The 19,514-nt window shown below is 32.8% G+C and overlaps 1 protein-coding gene across 2 annotated transcripts in view; it reads right to left on the reverse strand.

Annotated features, from left to right (window-relative positions):
* The window catches only part of DMD (dystrophin), a gene marked incomplete at both ends in the record, with an annotated part of 2,101,015 nt that overhangs the window by 1,384,865 nt on the left and 696,636 nt on the right, over positions 1-19,514 (reverse strand). For both annotated transcript variants that reach the window (XM_080719244.1, XM_080719243.1), the window contains 5 exons: positions 2,379-2,549; positions 10,072-10,227; positions 11,351-11,464; positions 13,773-13,985; positions 17,580-17,725. In XM_080719244.1, the coding sequence (XP_080575370.1) occupies positions 2,379-2,549; positions 10,072-10,227; positions 11,351-11,464; positions 13,773-13,985; positions 17,580-17,725 (800 nt within the window). The remainder of the gene's footprint in view (positions 1-2,378; positions 2,550-10,071; positions 10,228-11,350; positions 11,465-13,772; positions 13,986-17,579; positions 17,726-19,514) is intronic.

Raw genomic sequence — 19,514 nt, forward strand, 5'->3', positions numbered from 1 at the left:
TTTGCATACCACATCAAATCCATCTCAGGTCATTTGTCCTCTGTTTTTCTCATTAAGCAGGCAGGCTTTTGCCTCCCCAGTTTGTCTTAGGGTCTTTGCAGGAGGTATGTGCCTCCATAGATTTTATTTTCACACTTGGCTTTTTCTCATGATTCAGAACTCTCTGCTTTAAGTATATTTCCCCACAAATGCCCTACAAGTCAAACATCTCTGAAACAGCATCTCATCATTCCCAACTAATACCCAAACACTAATACTTCTCTATTTTGTGTGTGTGTGTGTGTGTGTGTGTGTGTGTGTGTGTGTGTGTGGTACTGAGGTTCCTGAAAGCTCTTCTACCTCTGGGCTACACTCCCAGACTTAACATATATATATATATATATATATATATATATATATATATATATATATATAAAATTTTTTTTAATTTCTAGAAACAGGGTCTCTTAAGCCAGCGCAGCTGGCTTCGAACCTGCGCGATCCTGTCTGCTTCCCAAGGACCACCACGCCCGGCTACTTCTCTATTTTATAACCTCGGTTTATGTTTTTTTTGGTTTTTTTTTTGGTACTGGGGATGGAGTCTAGGAGCAATCTATCTCTGAACTTCACCTCCAACCTTATTTTTTATTCTTTATTTTGAAACAGGTTCTCACTGAGTTGCAAAGGGCCTCACTAAGTAGCTGAGGCTGCCCGAGAACCCCAATCCTCCTCTCTCAGCCTCTCAAATGCTGGGATTACAAGCTGGCATCAACATGCCTGACTAACCCTGGATTATGGTGAAGGTCAATGATCTCAGTCCTAGATGGTTTAATTTGTTCTACCATTCATTGCCAGCTCCCTACTCCCCAGTGGAATGAACATTCTGAGAAAAAAAAAAGTGGTCTTAGTCACAATAACTATCTAGAAGAATATTTAGCACAGACTAAATATTAAGTATTTGTTTATAAATGAATGGCATATTGTATTTATATATTAAAAATATTTCTGTAGTTTTCAATACTACTCCAGAATACCAAAATCCAGTCTTCCGTATAGGTTTTAATTTTATTATCTGCATTTAACTTAAGTCACATGATGAGTTCAGTGTTTAAACATTTGAGTTTTCATGGGAGTACTTTCTGTTATTAAATATAAAAATATTTCTGAATGATCACAAATTATCTATAAAGTACATCTCATGTTTTAATATGCGGCAATGATAATGACTACAATAATAAATGGCGAATTTGGAGAATTTGCTTTGTGTCAATGATAGTGTAAGGATTTTCAGGGTTCATCTTTTAAAGAGTTCAGAAAACGAATCATTCTGATACCCAGTTCACAAATGAAGGAGTTGAATCTCAGTGAGTATTTTATGTAACTTGCCCAAGGTTATGCTGTTGGTAAGAAGTCAAATCAGGTTTTAAAACCAAGTGTTAGAATCTACAATGAGCTTGCTCTGTCATGAAACCTCAAATTAAATACTTATCAATACTTCACCCCTGTTAGTGTGATTACTTTACACATTCTTATTAATAAATAAAAATAATATTTGTCATTATAGCTATAAATAATTGAGTGTCCACAATGATCTAGGAAACACACATGTAAGCTTCAGTATGCAGTGGGTTTAGAAAAGTTAAGAATTGCAGTGATAAAAACAGGACAAAATAGAGGGCCTAGGTTGATTATTGAGTTTCCTAAGGCTATACTGAAATGTCACTTTGTAGATTCAATGCTTAGGTCTCACCTAAGAGGTGAGACCTAAGGTTCCTAGTACATACCAGCTTTCTCAGTCATTCTTTTTATTCTATTAGTTTAAGGAAATATGAATATAAGCTCAATCCATTTATCTATATTAAAGGCCATCATTTAAAATATTTAGTACTTTCAAATTCTAAGAAAGCTTTTTAAGATACCTTATTAACACAGCATTGCTTTACATACATCGACCTGAATTTGCAACAGCTAGAAACAGTTAATGTGATTACTAGATTCTACTTCCCAACATGAGGTCATTTCAGGGGAAAGATGTTTCCAACTATGATTGCCAATATTTGCATTGGACTACAATGCATTAAAAATAATTGTGTTTAAGACTTGCATTATACACATCAAAATATGAGACATATCTATGTTCATAGCCACACAATTGACAATTGCCAAATTCTGGAACCAGCCAAAATGTTCATCAACAGAGGAATAGATCACAAAACTAGGAGGTATGTACACAATAGAATTTCACTCGGCCATAAAGAAGAACAAAATTATTTAAAATAAATTAAAAATCAACCTCTACTAAAAAACGCAAAGACCAGATGGTTCGAAGCAAAATTTCAAGCAATACAGCACTTATTTCCTTTTTCTTTCTTTACTTTCTTTTATTTGGTTTACTTTACCTTCATCTCTTCAACCGCTGTTTGTAATTCATCTGGAGTTTTATATTCAAAATCTCTCTCTAGATATTCTTCTTCAGCTTGTGTCATCCATTCATGCATTTCTGACAGATCTTTCTGGAGACTTATAGTTTTATCCAAACCTCCCTTTAAGGCCTCCTTTCTGGCATAGACCTTCCATAAAATAAACAAGCAAAATATGAATATTGACAGTGACAATGCATTATTTTGGCATGCTATTTAACAGTCTTTAAATAACAGTTAAAGCTGGGCGTGGTGGTGCATGCCTGTAATCCCAGCACTTGAGAGGTTGAGACAGGAGGATCGCGCAGGTTGGAAGCCAGCCTCAGCTACTTAGTGAGATCCTGTTTCCAAATAAAACATAAAATAGGTCTAGGAGTGTAGCCCAGGGGTAGAAAGCCCTTGGGTTCCATCCTCAGTACCACACACAAAAAATAAAAAAAATAGAAAGCTTGAATAGAAAAGATGAAACAAGAAAATATTATATGCATAAAAAATAACACATGAGGAATACATATGCTTAATTTCTCCTAAGTGTGAAAATAAGATATAGACATTTACATGGAATACTTAATAAAATGACAAGATTGCCTTATTACAGTTAGTTTTTATCTCTGACAGTGCTATTTGTGAATAGAGAAAACAAAATATTTTATTTTTTTATGCCGGGCGTGGTGGTGTACACTTGTAATTCCAGCACTTGGGAGGCAGAGACAGGAGGATCACACAGGTTCGAAGCTAGCCTCAGCTGGCTTAAGAGACCCTGTCTCCAAATAAAATATAAAATAGGTCTGGGAGTGTAGCCCAGAGGTAGAAGGCCCTGGGTTCCATCCCCAGTACCACAAAAAAATTAAACAAATTAAAATATTTTATTTTTAAAATTTTTAGTCATTATTATTGTTATTATTATTATTATTATTATTATTATTATTACTATTTTTTTGTGGTATTGGGGTTCCTGGAAGCCCTTCTATCTCCGGGCTGCACTCCCAGACCAATTTTATTTTTGGAAACAGGGTCTCTTAAGCCAGCAAGCTGGCTTCGAACCTGCGAGATCCTCCTGTCTCTGCCTCCCAAGCGCGGGGATTACAAGTGTGTGCCACCACGCCCGGTAAGAAAACAAAATATTTTAGAAGTAAAGAATCAGATGAAAGGGGTCATAAGAGAAACTCCATGTTAAAAAGGAGATCGTATAGGAGAAAATAAGGCAACCTAACTGTGGGGATGGGAGGGGGAGAAGGAAACTCTTGAAAGCGCATGATGTACTAATGCATATCATAGTCAACCACTAAGCCAAGCATGAGAAGGAGGGATGGGGAGGGAGCAGGGTGGGGCCTGGGTGGAGGCTGGCTGAGTGATGTGTGCATTTATATCTACACACGTTTTTTGCTTCGTTATGATATATAAATACAAAGCACCAATAAAACTTTAAAAGTTTATGAAACAAAAAAAGAAAATATATTTTATTTGAATAATTTTTTCCACAAAACAATCATGTTTTGCTCTTTAATGCTTCTTTATGATTTTAAATATATAAGAAATGTAAAAATTATGTGGCTGCAGAAAATTCTCAAAAATCAAAAATCAAAATGGAAAATGCATGCTAGCTAAATAATTAACCAAAAATATGGCTACATATTTGTGTGTGTGCATATGTGTGTATGTATGTATGTATGTATGTATGTAAACAATGTTTCAACATCATTTATAGTTAAGCTATTACAAATTAAATCAATGTATTTTCATATATAAGATAGGAAAGCAAAACAATTAGGGAGGTTCTCTGTTCACTAAGAATATGGGAAAATCAACTTTTTATACCTGTGAAGGAAATATCACACGTAGAACAACCTTTAGATAGTAAGCTAAGAAAATGTACTTTAAATGTTAATGTTCTTGAACCGAAATTAACTGATCCAGTTTTAAAAGTGAATCATATCAACCAAAGGATACATAATGCAACTAAAACAAAAGCACATGTGCTAAAGCTTGTTGCAAAGCACCCTCATATTGGAATGATTATATTGATTATATTTAGTGATTCACTATTTCAAGTGTAACTATATTCAAGCAGTGATATTCTTTTGTCTAGGATTAAAGATTTCTATATTTTGACTATCAGGTAAAATAGTAAAGTTTTAATATAATATGATAAAGTTCGTATGGTACTTTAAAATGTGTAGAATCACTATTACTTTTTTCACAATTTATGTCCCAGGCACATTGACCTTAAAATTGCTAATATTGTATTTTTTTCTTTATTCTTCCTAGGTGAATGTGTTAACTAATCTTGAAATGTAAATAAATGTTTAATGTTGACACATCTAGAACATAACACATATTCTAGTAAAGGTATAAATATTATTTTGCACAGTGAATGAGCCTATAATAAACCTAAGTAAACATGCTGTTAAATTTTTATTTGAATACTCTTCTCTGCTATAAGCTTTTGAAGAAGCTGAAAAGGCACAAAAATATTAGAGGCCAAGACTCATAGCAAAAAAAAAAAAAAGTATGGCATGCTATAAAACTAAACCAGAGGAAAGGGAAAGAAAATGATTTCTTAAAGAAACGAAATCTAGGAGGTCATTTTAAGATAACAGCACAGTGTATTGGAAAGAAATCAGTTTTGGAATGAGGATACCTGGACTCCATCTTCAACAATCTAATATCATTTATCTTTATCTCCGATTCTTAACTAGATAATTTTCATGTTTTTTCTAAAATTTAATATTTTATATTTTTATGATTGGTCAGAGAAGAAGATATAAAATGATTGTGTCTTCATGTATTAAAACGATTTCTCCAATGTCCTTGCCTGGAGCTGTCCAATCTATCCTGCAGTGCCAGCAGATTACATTGTATTCTCATAATAGATAAAACAGAAATTTCTTCGTGTTTCCTCTTCTGGAATCTATAAATCTAACATTCTGTGACTTATTCTCTCACTATCTTTTATCTCTGATCTCAAAACAGAGACTTTGATGACTTTGACCTTGTCCAAGTTCAATGACTCCTGTTCAGAGCTGATGCTATGAGATCTGTTCTTTCCTGTACCTCCCCTTTGTATTAGCCTAGATTTATAATAACTTCAACTTACTTTTCTCTCTTATTCCTCATCATAGAAATATGTCATCATATAAGTATGTTCACAGACAACCCCATGATTTCAAAAAGTTAAATAAAGCCAACATCCATTGTAACCACAACTCTACATGATATTTTTGATGAGCAATCTACTCCTTTCTCTGTTGACTGACCTCTAGATAAATTCCTCACACCAAATTTTTGTCCTCACCATTCTGTTAAACTTTAAGATTATTAGTGATTTCCTAATTATTAATCTTCCAAACCATGTCTTATCTTAATTTTGTATAATGTAGACTTTATATTTATTGTCTTATTTGAGGATTATATTTGGCTCCGTGAAGCCCCTAATTTCTTGACGTTACAGTTTTCTGGGCTAATTTTGGCACAAATGATTATTTTCTGGTTGTTTTCATTTCCCAGTTTCTGTTTTGGCTTGTTTTTATTTGTCAGCTCTTAAACCTTAATATTTCCCAGAGTTATTTTAGTGGTACTGGGGTCACTGGAAGCTCTTCTACCTCTGGGCTAAACTCCCAGACCTATTTTATTTTTGGAAACAGGGTCTCTTAAGCCAGCATGGCTGGCTTCAAACCTGCGCCATCCTCCTGTCTCCGCCTCCCAAGTGCGGGGATTACAAGCGTGTGCCACCACGCCCGGCTTGTTCCTATGATTTAAATAAATTTTCCTATGACCTGGTCTAAATTAATACTAACGATTATTAAACATTTACCAATAAATTTATTTTAAAAAATTTTATTGGTGCATTGTATTCACACATTTTAATGAGATTCAAGATGGAGGAGACATGTGTACACATCACCCAATTAGCACTTTCCCAGTTCTCACCCCATTTCCTCCTCCTCCCTCCTTCTCATGTTTGCCTTAGTGATTGACATTGATATGTTTGTTAAAGTACATCACGCGCATTAGAGAATTTCCCTCATTCCCCCCCCTTCCATTCCTCCTCAATTAGGTCACCTTATTTGCCCATCTATAGTATCTCCTTCCTCTAAAGTTCTTCTTATGAACCATTTTCTCCCTAGCTTTCACATATTAGGGAGAGCATCTGATTTCTTATTTTTTGTGACTGACTAATCTCACTTAGCATAATGTCCTCCAGTTCCATCCATTTCCCTGCAAATGATATTATTGCGTTTTTCTTTATGGCTAAGTAAAATTACATCGTGTACATATCCCATAGTTTACATTTCTGATAACTGACCATGCTTATCTTTTCCTTTCAGAAGGCTTCTATGGGTTATTGCCAATATTTTAATTTTACAGAGTATCTTGGAAAGTTATTGAGTAGAAGAGGGATATAATCTGACACATTTTTAAAGATGCATTCTGGCTGCTATGTTCACAATAGGGTCTGTGGAAATGATCCAAAGTTGAAACGGAGAGAATAAAGTGAAGAGTCTATTACAATGTTCTAAAAAGAGAGAATGATGACTAGCTTAAGAGCAGAGGATGGTAAGAAATCATTGGAACATGGAAATTTTTAAGGCAGAAACAGGAGTTTTTGTTGATACATTTTATAGTCAGGTATAAGAAGAATCATTGGGGAGAAGAAGCCCTTAAGAACATTTGGCCTGGATAACTGAAAAGATAGATTTGCCATTTGTTGTGACAAGGAAACTACTATGGTAGCAAGTTGGAGAATATATCAGGATTCTTTTGGGGCATGTTAGACATCTCACAGGGTGTGTGTGTGTGTGTGTGTGTGTGTGTGTGTGTGTGTGTTTGTATTGATGTATTGAGTGGCCAAATATAAATGAAGGTCTAAGATTCAAGATTCAAAAAAAAGGCCCAGATTGGATCAAAAATTGTGGGAGAGATAATGTATAGATTGTAATTAAAACTATAAGGCTAGATGAGGTCACCTAAGGACTGAGAGGTACTAGAGAAGAAAAGCATAAAGGCTGATCCCTAGGAAACTTCCATGCTTAGTTGTCAGGGAGATAAACCTTCAAGGGAATGAGAGTAGTCAGGCCTTTAAAGAAGGCACACTGAGATAAATAAGGAAGAATGATGCTAAAGAAGCCAACTGAATAACTGTAAAGACTGAACACTGGATTCCACAAGGAACTATTCTCTTGTATTTATCTTCTGTGTCTGGCTTATTTCATTTAATGTAACATTCTCCCCACCAGTATATTTGAATAGTCACAAATAGGATTTCCAGTATGCAAGTTCCATAAAAATTACAAATGGAACCACAATATAACCCAGCTATACCATTCCTTGGTATCTTTCCACAAGAGTTAGTATTAGATTACAATAGTTATTGTAGCATTTTTGTATTTATAGAAGCACAATTAATAATAGCTAAATTACAAAAATAGCCTAGGTGTCTATTAAAAATTAATGGAGAAAGAAAATATGGTATAGAAACAAGCAAAATGATGCAAGCCTATAATCCCAGTACTTGGGAAACTGAGACAGGAAGATTACAGGTTGAAGGCCAGCTTCAGCAACTTAGTGAGACTCTGTTTTAAAATTTTGTTTTTTAAAAAGGGGCTGAGGGTGTAGATCATAGGCATAGCTCTGCATGATTCAACCCCAAATAACTAACACCACAAACACCACACACACACACACACGCGCGCGCGCACACACACACACACACACACACGTGGTGTGTGTGTATATATATATATATATATATATATATATATATATATATATATATACAGTAGAGCTTTATTCAGTCATAAAAAATAACAAAATTATGTCATTTGCTAGTAAATAAATGAAACTAAAGATCATCAGGCTGAGTGAAATGAGCCAGATAGAGAGTACCAAGAGGTATATTCTTTGTCTTATATGTGGAAGCTAGAGAGAATAAAAAAATAATAAAAGGACCTTATGAAAATAGAAAATGAAAGGGTAACAAGTAAAGTAAAGAAGTGGAGGGGCAGAAAATAAGAAGTAATAGTAATAAAATTGATCAAATTTTGTTATATATATGTAGATATATTACACTATAAATTTGACATCTATGTATAGTTATAATGTACCAATAAAAATAAATGTCAGGATTTCATTTTTGAAGACTGGATAATGTTCCATTATACATATATAGAATATTTTCTCAATCTCATCTTTTGATAGTCAGTAGGTTGTCTCCATATCTTGGCTATTGTGTGTAATGCTGCAATGAATGTGGCTTTTAAAACTAGATTTTTGGCCGGGCATGGTGGCGCACACTCGTAATCCCCACGCTTGGGAGGTGGAGAAAGGAAGATTGCGCGGGTTCCAAATAAAATATAAAATAGGTCTGGGAGTGTAGCCCGGAGGTAGAAAGGTTCCATCCCCAGTACCATCAAAAAAAAACAACTACATTTTTTAATTATAAAAAGTAGCTGGGCGTGGTGGCACACACTTGTAATCCCAGTATTTGGAAGGGTGAGATAGGGGGATCTCAGGTCTGAGGCCAGCCTCATCAACACAGTAAAGCTCTCTGCAATTTATTGAGACCCTGTTTCAAAATAAAAAAAGAACAAAACAGGGTTGGGGTGTAACTTAGAAGTAGAATGCCACTGGGTTCCATCTCCAGTACCCAGTAATATTATTGACTTTTAAAAATATTTTTGCTGTTTTTTCCCTTCTCTCTAAATAAATTGGCGGTGTTTTTCTACTCATCCTTTAAGAACATTGGAAATACAAAAGGCCTTTCATATTAAGCCTTCCAGAAAAATACCAGTGGTAAAATCCATTATTTAAGAAATAATTTTTCCCAGACAACTTTTGAAGTACTGACTTGCTCCAGGAGAAGAATGCAAGTTAGCTGACCCAGGGCTATCTCATCTGTGAGTTAACAGAACTATTAAGCACACTGTCAGTGATGGTATTAGCTTTTACTTTTCTAAATTCTTTTCTTTTTCAATTTTAGCTGTTGCCTTTGGCATTATTTTTTTTTAACTATGAAAGGTTACTAGGAAATTACCAAAGACTGACTGTCTCTAACATATATAGATGAAAACTCTTGTTAACATCAAAACAAGTATTTGTGAAAATAAAATTAATCGCTTAAAACAAATATCCATAAAATATTCTGCTGCGTAATAATGAGGAACTCTGATGTGAATATAGTTATTTCATTCAGCTATACTTAACTGTCTTTCTTTCTTAATTAACTGATTAAAATAGATGTATTAAAGAGGTCAAACTTGGAAATCTTAGCAATCAGCAGTAAAAAATTATGCACCATATTTAGTCAAACACATAGATTACTCAGTTTATTTTTGTACCAAGTATGCACATGTAACATGTCTTTGGTTATTCCAATAATTTTACACTTATGCAACGGAGAAAAGACTCATTGAAAATAATGCATATGAGTGGGATTTTTCAAAAGAAAACTGAGTTCAAGAAGTTTAGTTTAAGACCACAATAAAAATAGGTACATTTTAAAATACGTATGAAATATTTTTATGTTAGAAAAGGCTAATTGTTTGAATAAACTATGTCATAAAGCATTCAAAAAGCCAGGAATAACGCCCCAAATGAAGATAATAGTGAAGGGAAATATGAGATATTTTAGTTACTAAATTGAGTACAGCATAGGGAAGGAGACTGTCCATACCTCATGGCACATGTGATCCCACTGCGTGTTAAGTTCTCTGAGTTCTTTCTCAAGTCTGGACGCAAATTCCGGCTCTGCTTCATTCTTTATCTTCTGACCACCTTCATTGACACTGTTCAGACTGGGCTGGATTGTCTGAATATCACTGACTAAAAGCTAATGAAATAATCCAATTACATCTGGCTGAAAAATTACTGTCACATATAATTCAGCATCAGAAGAATATATACGTACTTGGGAATCATGATATTCTATATGAATTTGTCCTTTAAAATGTGAAATAGATAGAGCCAATCTATAGATATCTAACAGTTCTTACCAAAAATATTCAGCATTATTATAGCATGAATGAAGTATCAAATTATGTGTATGCTACTTATCTCAAAAACAAAGAGAAATAAATTTAGTGTTTCTTATAGAAAAATGTGTGAAAATCATAGGCTTCATACATTACTGTTTTTGAAAGGATTTTTGTTTTCCAACACAGATCATTGCAGCAATTATTTGTGGCATGATGGGTGTGAAGGCAATTTGTAACACAGATTTGCTTTTTCAGCTTGTATTTGCAAAGAAAATGCCTTTAAGACACATTATTTTCTTTCTATTGTGTGACAATGCTATAATGAATATAATTTTTAAAGTCTATATTGTACTATATAATACTATAGTACTCTACACATGGAGGGTATAATACAGTAGGAATAGTAGTATATAATAAAATATAACAAATATATCAAAGATTCCTTGAGATTATATTACATTTATATTATGATTTTACAAAATTACGTTTGAATATAGAAGACAGTATTTTATTTATTATTTATTTCACCAAAAGTTTTTAAAAACTGATACCATTGATTGTGTGTGTGTGTGTGTGTGTGTGTGTGTGTGTGTGTGGTACTGGGGATTAACCCAGGGTTAATTTTTTTATTTTGAAACAGGGTCACACTAAGTTGCAGTGGGCCTAAGTAGCTGAAGCTGTCCATGAACCTGCACGCCTCCTGTTTCAGCCTCCCAAGTTCTAGGATTACAAACATGTGCCACCATGCCAGGCTGATATCGCTGATATTTTGGACTGTACAGTTATTTGTTGTAGAGGGTCTTATGGGATGTTTAAGCAGCATTCTCTGCCTTTGTGCACTTGATGACAATAGCTATCAACCCTGCCATGCTGTGACATCTAAAACTGTCTTTAGAAATTGCAAACTGTCTCATGGGACAACCTGTATTCTAACCAAATAATATTATCCGTATAAAGGGTATCATGTAAATATCTTACTCTGCACTGTTTCAGCTGCTTTTTTAGAATTTCTGAATCTCCCATGGCAGGCCATTCCTCCTTCAGGAAAATATCAACTTCAGCCATCCATTTCTTCAGGGTTTTTATGTGATTCTGAAATAAAAGACTCATTTAAAAACATTTCTGGGTGTTGATTTCTCTTAACACAGTTTATCATGATGATATGGCTAAATACAAACCCAGAAACAACTCCCATGTTTGAAGGATGCCTGTAAGTAGCTCTTCAGGAAATAATATTTTCACTAAGACTGCTTTTTTATGTATGCATTTTACTATATGAGCACTGGTGTATGAAGTCTGCTATTGTTAAAAATAAAAAATTACTACCAAATGTGGTTTTATGATGTTCCTCTTGAGAACACTAAATAATATCCTCCTCTAGAGAAATGTGAAGTTACAAAACAACTCATGACAATACTAACAATGTGCCCTTACAGTACATAAAACAAACTATGAACAATAAACTCAATAAAATGGTGTCTTTATAGCTTCCGTAAACCCGAACTTCCACAAATAGTTTTCTGCTGTTGACAGTTTAAATAGTTCTTTCAGTTGGGAAATTTCAAACCAGGATTTTGTTAGGTTTAAAGGGAAAACTCTCACTTTCAAAATCTTATTTGCCTGACCAGTTTGCAGTAATGGTTAGGTGAAAAAAATCTCATTTTTATCATTTATAAATATCCAAGTATCTCATATTTTTCTTTCTTGTATTAACTTTCTAATGCCTTTTTATTTGGCAATGTACAACTGTCCCTTGATTATTTCTATAAACTTTAACTATGCTATCTAGATGAAAATATGTGTTCTACAGAAAGATTTTCCTTTAATATGATTAATAATAATAATAATAATAATAATAATTTTTAAAGAATTTGACTAAATTCATGAACTTCAACATCATCACCTTTGTGATATTTTTCAAAGATAGTTATACTTCTCTTCTTGGATAGGCAGAGTAAATATTTTCAAAATGGCCATTCTACCAAAATTGCTCTATAGACTCAATACGAGCCCTATTAAAGTATTAGTGTCATTCTTTACAAAGCTAGAAAAATAAGTCATAAAATTCATATGAAAAAATTTTCAGAATAGAAAAACAAGTTTTAGCAATAAGAACCATGCAGGAGGCATCACAGTACCTGACTTAAAATTATATTTCATAATTATATCGAGAGTCTAAAGAGCCTAAAAGCAGGAGCTCTTTGCCAACTACTACTCTGATAGAGAACTCATATCTAAAATATACAAATAACTTAGAAGTTTTAACATTAAAAAACAAACTAAATTTAAAAATGAGCAAATAAACTAAATAGATACTTCACAAGAGAAGAAATACAAATGGACAATACTTATATAAAAATGTTCAATATCATTATCAGTCAAAGAGATACAAGTCAAAACCACACTGAGATTCCATCAAACCCCAATTAGAATGACAATCACTAAGAATACAAACAATAATTAAAGCTGACAAGAATGTGGAGAAATAAGTACTTTTATACACTGTTAATGAGAATGCAAATTAGTGCAATAGCCACTATGGAGATCCATGTGGAGATTCCTCAGAAAACTGGAAATGGAGCCACTGTATGAACCAGCTATACTACTCTTGGATATCTTTGCAAAGGAACTTAAATCACAATATTACAGATATACATGCAAATCCATGTTTATAGTAACACAATTCATATCAGCCAAATTATGGCACCAACCCAGAGGTCTGTTGACAGATAAATGGACTACGAAAAAATGGAATTCTACTCAGCCATAAAGCAGAACACAGTTATGTCATTGGCAAGAAAAATGGATGGATCTGGAGAATATTATAGATAATATTATGTTAAGTGAGATAAGTCAATCACAGAAAGTGAAAGGTCATATATTTTATCTCATATTCAGAAGATAGGGAGTAATTGAATGGACATCAGAAGGTGTTTAAATAATAGAGGAGAAACTCCAATGGAGTGAAGGAGGAGTCTAAAGGAGGTTATATTGATGAAGAGAATCAATGAGGAAAATACTGCCACTGATATCATATACACATATGAAAATACCAGTGCCAATACCAATATCATGTATGGGGGAGAGGAGGGAGAGTGGGAAGCTCACCAAGTATTATGTGCATGCACATCCCTATCACTTTAAACAACATAATGATATGAGATTACAGTGCATCAAGAAAAGTACTGAAGAAAAAGAACATCTAAAAAGCAGAATCACTAATGATTGTTTTCTTAGCTAAAATAGGCAAATAATCCTTTGAGAAAGGACAGTATCTATTTTATCAATTATTTTGAAGCATCTGAGCGTCAAATATCCATTTACCTTTAAAATTACAATGCATTGTTAAGAGCAAAATACATAATGAAAAATGAATATAAAAAGCACAGTTCTGTGTTACCTGTATTTTTCGAAGTTTACTCATTTGATCCTCAAGCTTTTGACAATTTTCGACCAGCTGTAAGGAGAGCTTTTTCCAGCGCTCCTCGATCTCTTGAAATTCTGATTGGTATTTCTGGCTAATTTCAGAGGGCGCTTTCCTTGACATTTCTTTCACAGTGTTGCTGAGATAGTTTAGGCCACTTTGTTGCTCTTGCAGAGAACTTTGCAAAGCCTCAATATTTAAAACAAAAGTATATTTACATTAAATAAAGAAAATAATTGATAAGCTTTAAATTAGTAAACAAAAATGAAAGTTATGTTAGTAAATATTTGCTATCAGTTATATCTAGTGGTAATTTTAATTATTTCATCATAAGAGTAACTTATACACTTACTGATATTTAAAAATTCATGCCTATTTTTATAAACAAATATGTCCATGCCTTTATCTTACTGAGCCAAAGAGATTTAGCATACTTAATTGTATTGAATCAGGTCTATATGATAACAATATTTATGATATAACTAATGGGGCTTAATTATGCTGACTCCTTACTAAAACTATCTGTAACCTCCCTCTAAACAAAACGTTAAATCATATCAATAGTAGGATAACAATATTTGGATAACTTGCCAGATTGATGGTCCACTTATGCCAGGTAAGTTAAGTTTTATATTTTTCAAAACATGTTATTTTGTTTTGAAGAAAGGGAAAATTCTAGACAATTTTGGGAAAAATTTAAAGCATTTATTTTATATCTGTTGTGATAATTTATAATGGATACCTATCTTTGGGTTTCTTTTACTCAATATTTATTTATATGTTACTCTCTGATTATAAAGTAATAAAGGTTCATGAGTATAAATGAAAAATAAACTTACAACTATTAAGGTTTTACATAAAGTTTCACTTTGTATGGAAAAAATGAAGATATATATTTTATTGTGAGTTTTCCCCATGTCATTAGTTATTTTGAAAATCATTGTTTTTGGTTCTTCTAGTTCACTTAATTATTTTCCATTATATAAACTAATTTTTATCTTTCTATTCATAACTTGTTTTATTTCTGTCATCTACCTATTATTTTTAAGTATATACTGATAAATTTCATAAGATACTCAATGGAAATTATGCTCATATCTACCTCTAAGTAAATTTTATGTGTTATTAGAAAGTATTGAAAGTGTTTTTCAAGTGAACTTTGTATCCAATTTATGTCTCCATCAATGAGAATGTCAATTTCATCACTTCCAGACTTTTGTTTACATTTTTTTGTGTGTGCACAAAATTTGGCATGTGAAGAATAGTATGCCATTTTGTAAATCTGCATTTCATTCTTTACAATTCAAGTTATATTTTTTCCAAGAGACTTATTGGCTGTTTCTATCTCCTTGTGGAGAATTTCTTAGTATAATAGACCTTCTCTCTTACTCTTTCTTGGCCTCACTTTTCTTTAAAACTTGGCTTTATTTTTCTTTAAAACTTTCTGGGTAACAGGAGGAACTCTAGAAGAAGAAGGAACCCTATAGAGGAGCAATGAAGGTGACGTATCTGAGGGGATAAGAGGGAGGAGAAGGGAAACTCTTTGGAACACATGATATACTTAAACATATCAAAGTCAATCAGGAAGCCAAGCATGGGTAGGAGGGAGGGGGAGGGAAGGGGCTAGAGATTGGGTAGGGGCTGATTGGGTGATGTGTGCATGTATATCTCCACAATCTTTTAATCCCATTGAGATGTATGACTATAATGCACCAATAAATATCTATTAAAAATATGACTATAATGCACCAATAAAAATTTATTAAAAAACAACAACTTTCTCTAGTGTTTTTACAATGGTTTGTGTTCTTTCCATTGTTTTTTATGTTTCTCCATCATGTTTAGAATTAGTTGTAACTTCTATATTTTCAAGTTTGTATTGCATATCTTATTAATGGTATAACTTGAAGTAGGTTTTCTAATATTTTCCAATATTTATAAATAGTTATTCTTACACACTCATTTTTTGTTTCTGTTTTTGTTTTGGTACTAGGGATTGAGCCCAGGAGAATTTCATATTTAGCCACAATCTCAACTGTATTTCAATTGTTTTAAATGAAACAGAGTCTTACTAGGTTGCTAAGTTGTGATTCTCCTATCTCAGCCTCTCATGTACTGGGTTTATAGGTGTGCACTGCCACACCCAGCTACTCACTCATTTTTTTAACAAAAATATTATTTTCTCTTCATATATTCCCTGTTTCTAGTACCTTTCTCCACTTCCCTATTGCCAGGTATAGTGGTACACAATTGTAATCTCAGTACTTGGGAGGTTGAGACAGGAGGATCTCAAGTTCGAAGTCACCCTCAGTAAGTTAGCAAGTCTCTCAGCAATCTAGTCAAACCCTGTTTTCAAATAAGAAATAAAATTGGGCTGGAGGTGTAGCTCAGAGGGAAAATTTCTTTGAGTTCAATTACCAGTACCAATAAAAAAAAGGACCTAAAAACAAAACAAAACAAAAACCAACAACAACAAAATGGAAATACAAAAGACCAAAGAGCCACAGTTTGTTTATAATTATAGTAGAGAAAATAATTTAAACAGAAAAACATTTAGAAAACATTACAAAACATTTAAATAAAAATTTATCTGAAGAAATTAATTCTTCAAATGAATTGTACTTAATCCTTATCAAAGGACTAGTAACAGTTAAAATTTAATGTATATTCTTATTTTATTTTATTATTATTATTTTATTTATTTATTTATTTATTTATTTATTTATTTATTTATTTATTGGTGGTACTGGGGTTCCTGGAAGGCCTTCTATCCGGGCCACACTCCCAGACCTATTTTATTCCTTTTTTTTTTTTTTTTTTTTTTTTTAAACAGGGTCTCTTAAGCCAGCATGGCTGGCTTCCAACCAGGGTGATCCTCCTGTCTCTGCCTCCCAAGCGTGGGGATTACAATTCAGATTTAACTAAAAATCTGAAAAATTCTCAACTCCCCAAAACCCAAAGATAAATGATGAAAATGTTTTTACTTTTTTTTGGTGTGTGTGGTGCTGGGGATCAAACCCAGAGGCTTTCTACCTCTTGGCTACACTCCCAGAACTAATTTCTATTTTATTTGGAAACAGGTTCTCACTGAGTTGCTGAGAGCCTAAGTAGCTGAGGCTGGCTTCGAACCTGTGTGATCCTCCTGTCTCAGCCTCCCAAGTGCTGGGATTACAAGCATGCACTGCCATGCCTAGCGAAAATGTTACTTTTAAAAAGACTGAATAAACAACAGAATTTTTTATTTTTAAGTGGGAAAATTACTATCTCATCCTTATATATATTATTTCCAATATTGCTTATATTAGTATATGAACTTTCCTGATATAAGTTTTCTAGAAATAGTTATTGAATCTCAAATATCTCTGAATATTACATTTGATGAGAACTTACATTAAAAACAGTACACTTATTTACTTCTGTGTCTTACCTTGTGAACCACATTACATAAAAAGTAGGGAAATATGAAAATTTATAATAATTAAAATAATTATGCTGGAAATGTATACTAAATAAAATATACTTCATAGAGATAATTGTTTTCTATGACTTTTATATAGGTAAATACGTACATATATGTACATAAATATAATGAATATATAACATATACAGAAAAAGAAGTGAGGCAAAATGTATACATTATATTCTTAAAATTTCATATTCATATGTTCCAATGGTAAGCTATCATTCTTGACATTGTATTTCCAATATTATTTATATCAGTGTTATTCATTTGATAAACCAGGTATTTACTGTGTTGCTTATAATAATCAAATATCCACAGACCTGCAACTCTCCAAGTCTCTGCTCCATGATTTCATATTCAGTGACACTAAGCTGAGGTATAGAGAGTTTTGTTTCTGACCGCTGGATCCATGTCCGGATGGTACTCATTGTCTCCTGATAGCGCATTGGTGGCAAAGTGTCAAAAACTTTATTAAAAGGAAAAAAAGAGAGAATCATTTAATCATTTTAAACTTTGTCATATTTTTCTAAGTTATCAGCAAACCCAATCATACTGCCGATTTCAAATATTAACAAAATATTCACATCTGACATATGTCAATGAAATATGTGAATAAAGCATAATTATGATGATAAAGATTACATGTCTAGTATGCCAGGAATCGTGTGTGTGTGTGTGTGTGTGTGTGTATGTATATATACATATACATATATATATATATATATATCAGTAAATTTTATATTAACCTTGAAAAATCAGTATTGGTAAATGTATTTTGTAAATTTAGGAAATGAAAAAATCATAAAAACATAATTTGAGTAATCTTTTAAGGTCACAGAGATTGTATTTGGAGAAACTTAGTAGAGTCCAAATATCATTTGCCTTTGGAAAAAAACTATCATTATCCAAATTTCTTGACAGTTTAAATTATAGCATGCCACCTCTGATTTTACTAAAGCTTACCCATTTATGTGTTATATATCAGCAATCATAATAATAATCCTCCATATATTAGCATTATTGATTCTTATAATAAACCTGTGAGATATGTATTGTTAAATCTATCTAGATTTGATGAATTTAACATTATAAAAATTGTTATGATCAAGTAGTTATATCAACAAATCAAATTTGTTCATAATCAAGTAGTAAATGTCAGGGCCAGGATTTTTTTTTTTTTTTTTGGTGGTACTGGGGTTCCTGGAAGCCCTTCTACCTCCAGGCTACACTCCCAGACCTATTTTTACATTTTTATTTGGAAACAGGGTCTCCTAAGCCAGCGCGCGGGGCTAGCTTCGAACCTGCGCGATCCTCCTGTCTCTGCCTCCCAAGCGTGGGGATTACAAGCGTGTGCCACCACGCCCGGCAGGGCCAGGATTTTAAAGCAGGCTGATGTGTTTCACAATCAAAAGCATTATCAAATATATACTTCATTAGACAAAGTATACATTTTATAGTGGATTTTACATATACAAATAGACACATACATATACACACATATGACCTGTGTAGTTATACAGATCATGTTTAAGATCATACATAAGCAACACAGTAAATACCTGGTTTATCAAATAAATAACACTGATATAAACTTTAAATAATATTGGAAATACAATGACAAGAATGATAGCTTACCATTGGAACATATGAATATGAGATTTGTATAAAGACATTTATAAGGATTAAGAATTCTGATAATAATTAGGGGCATAAAATTACATAACAGATTTTAAAGATAATAAAAATAAATTCTAGGACTAGAGAATGCAGAACATGAAAACAGGGCCCATGTAGAATGTTTAACAATAAATTAGACAAGAGAGAATAAGAATTAAGTTTGAAGATAGGTTAGAATTAAGTATTTGGAATAAAACATAAAGAGACGAAGTTTAGAAAAAATAGAGTATTAATACAATGGTCTAACATGAATATATCCCAGAAAGAATGTAGCAAAATCAAACTTTGGAGATAATGGTTGATTACTTTGTAGACAAAATTATAGTGGAAAATCATTTTTATATCACTCTATCAAAAATATTTATATCTCATTATTTTCATAGATAGGAGTTGAGTATCACATCTATATATAAATTCTTTTTATATTAAATGAGAACATAGGGAAGTATTCTGCATGAGATTTAGTGGGATATTCAGAAGGTGAAGATAATTTTAGAGAGTGTGCTAGAAATAGATATTGAAATGATAGAAATGTAGAATCCAATTCAATATGCTTACATTTATTTGTGAGCTCATGC

The sequence above is a fragment of the Muscardinus avellanarius genome (genome assembly GCF_963383645.1).
Source record: "Muscardinus avellanarius genome assembly, chromosome: X".
Taxonomy (NCBI): Eukaryota; Metazoa; Chordata; class Mammalia; order Rodentia; family Gliridae; genus Muscardinus; species Muscardinus avellanarius.